Source organism: Hemibagrus wyckioides, linkage group LG11 (assembly GCF_019097595.1).
Source record: "Hemibagrus wyckioides isolate EC202008001 linkage group LG11, SWU_Hwy_1.0, whole genome shotgun sequence".
In the NCBI taxonomy this organism is placed as follows: Eukaryota; Metazoa; Chordata; class Actinopteri; order Siluriformes; family Bagridae; genus Hemibagrus; species Hemibagrus wyckioides.
Window position 1 is genome coordinate 8,320,955 of NC_080720.1, and position 7,146 is coordinate 8,328,100.

Consider the following 7,146-nt stretch of genomic DNA (forward strand, 5'->3'; position numbering starts at 1 on the left):
AACTCTTCTTCGTGTCAGGGCACATTACACAAACATTTTAGTTTATTTTCCTAATACAGTATAGCTTGCGTTTTAAATAGTTAATATAGACAAATACACCGATCAGCTATAACATTATGAGCAGAGAGAGGAGAAGTGAATAAGACTAATGATCTCCTCATCATGGCACCTGTTAGTGGGTGGGATATATTAGGCAGCAAGTCAACATTTTGTCCTCAAAGTTGATGTGTTAGAAGCAGGAAAAATGGACAAGCGTAAGGATTTGAGCGAGTTTGACACAGGGCCAAATTGTGATGGCTAGACGACTGGATCAGAGCATCTCCAAAACTGCAGCTCTTGTGGGGTGTTCCCGGTCTGCAGTGGTCAGTATCTATCAAAAGTGGTCCAAGGAAAGAACAGTGGTGAACCGGTGACAAGGTCATGGGTGACCAAGGCTCATTGATGCACGTGGGGAGAGAAGGCTGGACTGTGTGATCTGATCCAACAGATGAGCTACTGTTGCTCAAATTGCTGGAGAAGTTAATGCTGGTTCTGATAGAAAGTTGTCAGAATACACAGTGCAGGACGGGTCAGGGCTGTTTTGGCAGCAAAAGGGGGACTCGTACAATAATAGGCAGGTGGTCATAACGTTATGTCTGATCGGTGTATATGTAATAGTTGTAATTATTTGTAGTTATTATAGTTCTATAGCCTCACCGACTGGAATAGAATTAGTTTATAAATGATGCAGTTGGGTGTAAATAAAAATCTTTAAAATTTATTTAAAATTATAATTTAAATAAATAATAATAATAATAATAATAATAATAATAAAATACTTTAAATATTTGAATGTATGATTTCTCTGTATACATGTCCATAATTCTCAAGAGGTTCACTCTTTTGTGAAGCTGAATTCTTCAGTTCTTTAGTAAAACAGTTCTTGTGGAAATGCACAAGTTTTTTGGGTTAAGAATGTGTTGAGCATCAGTCAAACTAAAAGCAAATGGGCATTCAAAAAAAAGGGAGGGGAAAAAAACAAAGTAACTGAATGCTCCTCGGAGATGGGGTGAAATTGCAATCGACTGAGCACAAGTGGAGAGGGATTTAGCAAATTGGAGCAATTAGCCACGAGCATGGTGAGTGATGATGTTGTCTATAGGATGATGTAGAGGGTATTAGGGCCAAGACTCAGAGGCTGCGATAATCTTGTCCCACGAGACAGTGTGTTTGACACTGTGTGTGTGTGTGTGTACGTGTGTTGGTGTGTGCAAGCTTTTCTTAAGAAAGTATTTCATACATAAAGGTTTGATGTTGGTATGCATGTCCAGAATGCATCAAGACGGCCTTTTTCTGATCTGCAGTTATTGATTATATAGATCTCCAGCCTATTCTTGAGACATCGCCCGAAAGAGGGAGCGCAAAGAGAAAAAACATCAATTCCGTGACGAACACGTCTGAAATCGTTTCTAGCCGATTTCTTGAACATTGTTTATTCATGATGCTTTAAAGAGGTGATTAAATGTGTGGAAATTAATTAGGCAAGGATGTACAGTAAATAAAAGCAAAAATCTCTAATGGAAATAAACGTATTTTGCTTACTGTGGAAAAAACAGGCAATTTTTCATTCATTGATGGAATTTAGACAGCGACAGCCGATGGGACGGTCACACTTTTTCGTTTTGGTTCCTCAGACTAAATCGAAACCCGGAGTTTGAGCTGCATATGTGGGCCTTACTGTGACACTGGCACTTATAATGCTTTCATTATTCTGCGTGTGAAAAGGAATGCTCGTGTGGTCTAGTAAATCTCAGCACTGTTGCTTGACTGGACACATGGTGTCTATGAGTGTGTGTGTGTGTGTGTGTGTGCGCATATGTGGTTCTGTAGATCCCAGGGTCTCAGTATGCACTCAGAGCAACTACGGGGTGATGGAGAGTCCACACTGTTCCCGGAAACACGATCCTGAAGCCTTCTCTCCCCCCCTACACACACACACACACTCTCGCTCACACACACACAGACTCTATTTCAAGAGCAACCTGCTCCTCATACATTCTCTATCTTCTCACATACACACGTCTTGCGCCCCTCGCCCCATAGTGGGTATAATTAGCTTTTCTGACAGGTGGAAGAGATCGGATCTCCTGAAGAATGAAGCTACCAATTTACACCCGTATTACACAGGCGCACACACTCTCACCTACTCTCACTTACTGGATCATTCGTACACGTTTTCTCAAGTGCATGCATCCACCACACACAGGCATCCTTTTGCTTTAACACGAGCACACTAACAGTGGGAGACTCTTATCCCTTTGAAAATAAAATAAGGTTATCACAGTGATGAGCATAATAATAGCACAAGCCATTTCCTCCGCAGTGTAAGAAGAAACACACGCTTGTGTGTCCAGACTTCTCCAGAACTGGTGTGTGTCCTCAAGGGACTAAGTGTAAACTGCAGCACAGACAAAGGGTCAAGAGTGCTGGGTCCAGCCTGAGCTCGGGCTCTGGGAAAAAAGCCCGCAGTCGTGATTCAACAAAGAGGTTTGTCTAAGAAACAAATTTAAAAAAATTCATTAAAAGTCCAATCATATTTTTCAGCTTGTTAATTAAGATCACTTTCACATCAACAATCTGAAGTCTATTTGGAGTGATTCCTGGTGCGTGACGTTTTAATTCCACCTCCAGTGGTGATGCTGATTGTCTAATTTTGTTGTTTTATGTTGTCTTCTCCTCTAAGTCCCAGGCCAGAACCAGAGGCCACTCCAGCAGAGGAGGAGGGCACACCTAAGAGCAGCCCTGCAAAGCTGCCCTCCTTCATCTCTTTGTCCAGTTCCCCAGAGACCCCAGACAGTGGTGTGAGTCCTTTATGCCCCCCTGGAGCAGGAGCAGAGGGCACAGGTGAGCCATGACCCCCCCCCCCCAGCCAGCAGGGGGGAATCTTTGTGCATCTCTCTCTCTCACACACACACACACACACCTGGTAGCTTGGTAGTTTAACAGCTTTTTTACTGTCTATTGAAGCAAATGCTGAATTCTGTTAGTGTTGTGGGATGTAGAAGGTAGGATTAAAGAAGAGGACTGATTTTTTAAGAAAGATGTAAGTTTAAAAGGATTGAGAAATATTGAATGGGTTATTATGAATAGGAATTAAATATGGAATTAAATATTAATTAAAAATTACTGACATCATATCCAATGTATACTCAGGGCAGGTGTTCCTGGGGCAGGCTCCAGATCCCACACAACCCTGACCAGGAGAAATTTAATGAATGAATTTCCCTGTGGGGGATCAATGAAATCTATCTATCTATCTATCTATCTATCTATCTATCTATCTATCTATCTATCTATCTGTCTGTCTGTCTGTCTGTCTGTCTGTCTGTCTGTCTGTCTGTCTGTCTGTCTTGGGAGATGGATAGATGGATGAATATACTTCATTGGAAATGTTTTTGTGTGTGTGTGTGATTAATTAGAATAGGAACAGGATGTGGAAGATACGACAACACTTTTAATGGCCCAGAATATTCATCACAATATGTCGGTTTGTTTAAATAGAATTACTAAACAGAATTATTTAATTTCTATAATATTACCACCCAATTAGCTCCTCGTTACTGTAACAGTGAAGTCTTAAGGTACATAAGGCAGTAATCACAAGATCTTAGAAAATATCAGTGTCAAATTTTCAATGTCCTATCAACCAGACCATAATAGGAACACTTTAGGAACCCGGTAATAAATTCTAGGTCATTAGAGAAGATTCTAAGTAAAGTTTAATACTAAAACAGGGGGCAGTAATATCTTTAGAAGAGTGTGGAGATGGGGTGTAATGCTTATACGACGGATAAGTTTTAAAGACAGACTATAGATGGGTAGAGTGAGCTACAACACTCAGAAGGGGGCAGTAATATTTTAGGGTGATGAGGGGGGGACTTGTGCTTATTAAAGGGGGTAATAATATTTAAAGATAGGGTGCAGAGGGTGTGTAATACATAGGGAAGAGGGTAATAATATTTAGGTTTGAGCACAGGCACAGCTGAACACAGTGCTGACAGCCTGACTGATTGCACTCTCTCTCTTGCGCACGCGCGCACACACACACACACACACACACATACAAGCCACGCAATGTCAGTTCTACTTCTGCAGTACTTATACTTACAATACTGGTGACACAAAGTGAAGTCCTTTCTATTTATTTATATATTAATTTGTTTGTTTGTCTTTTGTTGTTACTTTTTAATTTTACACACTTTTAAGAGTTTGTCGTAAAATTCAGATTTACCTGTTTTTAAATTTTAGGCCATATACACACCCTAGCCACATTAATAGGAACACCTGTACCCTTTCTCAATCACGCAGTTGTCCAGTCATCCATTCAGCCAGTATTGTGGTGTCGCAATAGAGCCAGAAAATCAGCTGATTTGAGTTTCAGATATTCTGGGATTTTCATGCACAGCAGTCTCTAGAGTTTACACGCAATGGTGCAGGGTTAAGACATCCATCGAACAGCATTTTTGGGAGCAGATATAGCTTGTTGAAGAAAGAGGTTAGTGGAGAATGGCCAGAGCTGATGGGAAGAGTGTGGTAGTCACTCTTTACAGCTGTGGTGAGCAGAAAACCATCTCAGAATGCACAATACAGGCTACAACAGCAACTGAGCATATCAGGTTCCTCAGGAATCTGAGGCTGCAGGGGGCACCAGCTCACCCGGACTGGATGGTAGAAGATTGGAAAAAGACCAGATGAGTTTTGATTTTATGCTTTGCTGCCACATGATTGACAGATTGGATTGGATCTCTGTCTCTCTCTCTCTCACACACACACACACACACACACACACACACAGGGGATCACTCGTACACTGGGCAGGGTATGCAAGTGTGTGCTAAATTGAGACATCCGGTAGCTACCTCTTGTTGAGCTGAAACATTTCCTTTCAGCTTCTCTCGCAGATCATTGCAAACTCCGTAGCATTTTTGCTAGCTGTAGACTAAATGTAAATGTATAGTTTTACTGATGTTTTGTTTTGGGTGTGTCACCAGTGCAGATTATGTTATAAACTACATAATAATTGTCTCTGAATATCTTAAAAAATTTTGAGTCTCTCAAATAGACTCTCTCTCTCTATCTCTCTCATTGTCTTTTTTGAGTTGTTTTCATATCTTGTAGCGCAGTTTCTCTTTCACTCTTAATCTCTCTATGTGTATCTCTCTCTCTCTCACACACACACACATTGACACACATGTGAGCAGTCACTCAGATTGTTACATGTTAAGCTCCATGTATCTTCATGATTGATTGAATGTCCTTTCTCCTTTAACCGTACTGAGAAGAGGCGGGTGGCACCAGGGTTTATTTCAGTCCATGTATGTAAGCTTATATGTAGCGGGTTTGCCCATGACACACACACACACACACACACACACTCACATTCACTTTCTCTAACCCTGAGCTATCCTGATTTATGTGTTCCTGTCGAACTGGAAAAAGTAACATAATGATATTTGATGTCAGTGCAGACTCGAGTGGCCTTGATTGGCACCAGTGGCCTCTCTGCCCTTCCAGCTGCCTTTACAATCAACAGCCACTTTAACATTCTGCTATCCGTATAGTGTTGGAGAAACAACTAAGTGACTGATGAAATAGCCTGTGACAACTCACACACATATACACACACACACACACACACACACACACACACACACTGTGAGAGAGAGCAGTTAAGTGATACTAATGAGGACACACCTCGCACCTCGTGCTTCATTAAAAATGGTAGGGATACACACACCAACTCACCTCTACCTCTGAGAAATTTGCTCAGACTCACAGTGTAACACTCTCTCTTTCTCTATCCTTCTCTCTTTCTCTCTCTCTCTCTTTCATTTCTCTCTCTTTTTCCTTCATTTCTCTCTCTTTCTCCTTCATCTCTCTCTCTCTCTCTCTCTCTCTCTCTCTCTTTCATCTCTCTCCCCTCTCTCTCTCCTTCCTTTTTTGAGGTGTTTTCATATCTTGTAGTGCAGTTTCTCTTTCACTCTTAATCTCTCCATCTCTCTCTCTCTCTCTCTCTCTCTCCTTCATCTCTCCCTCTCTCTCTCTCTCTCTCTCTCTCTCTCTCTCCTTCATCTCTCTCTCTCTGTCTCTCTCTCTTCCTCTCACTATAAGGTAAAATACTTTATGCAGTTATTGGAACATTTGAGTGAGAACGTTTAGTCTCACGATTTGATGCAATTCTTTTACAGCTTTATTGATACTTTTTGCAGGAACATTTCATTTATTTTGCTGTCTTTTCATGATTTGCTGCAGTTTTGTACAGCTTTATAGATTATATTAATAACAGATTTTATTATGAAGATATTTTTTAATCTTTTAAACTTCTCTCTCTCTCTCTCTCTCTCTCTGTGTTTTATGTCTCATTCATGTTCAGGTTCATAGCAGCAGCACTTTAACATTTTCACCCAGTTCTAACATAAAACCCTGCATCACAGCTAAAATAAACCCAAAGCAAAATATCAGCTACACAGTTACACACTTGGGAGTATCATTCGCTGCAGAGAATTCATATCCTTTTACTGTATTTGTATTTTTCTGCATTCTGTGCTGTAGGAAAGAAACTGCACATCAAACCACGCTTCTAGAGTTCAACCTTGGAGCTGAAACCCCTCTGCAGTCCCTTCAACACACAGATGATGGTTAAACAGCTGGAATACTCCGGCTCTACCGTGGCAAGTTTGAGCCTGCCAGAAAAGATCCAGAAAATACTACCAAATTATTAATTACTGTACATGTTCCAGCACTCGAATTACTGCATAATAACGGCATAGGATAGACAAGAAATAAGCTTGGTACCACAGGTAAGTGATAAATGTCCAGCAATTCCAAATATAGAGATTATTAGTCACCAGGATATTTTTTTAAAAGGGTCTTCACTTTTTCTGGACTTGATATTTAACACACAATATGCAGGTGCCTTTTTTCGAGGTAGTGGTAGGTATCTCAGGGACATTTTTTTTGTGCATGTGTCACTTTTAAAATCATTATCAATTCAGTTGTTTCTACTGGAGGAAATTGTATTTTATTGCATACTATTTAAGTTTGTGGTTTTATTTGTACTTTACAACAAAAACGTAAAGAATTATCCAATTAAAGATGTTGATCACT

General features: G+C 40.5%; 1 protein-coding gene across 1 annotated transcript in view; it reads left to right on the forward strand.

Moving 5' to 3' along the window:
* Nucleotides 1–7,146, forward strand: part of zc3h3 (zinc finger CCCH-type containing 3) — a 67,063-nt gene extending 59,917 nt beyond the window's left edge. Inside the window, exons 10-12 of the mRNA XM_058402629.1 lie at nt 2,363–2,526; nt 2,723–2,883; nt 6,592–7,146. Of these exons, the coding sequence (XP_058258612.1) occupies nt 2,363–2,526; nt 2,723–2,883; nt 6,592–6,623 (357 nt within the window). The 3' untranslated portion in view covers nt 6,624–7,146. The remainder of the gene's footprint in view (nt 1–2,362; nt 2,527–2,722; nt 2,884–6,591) is intronic.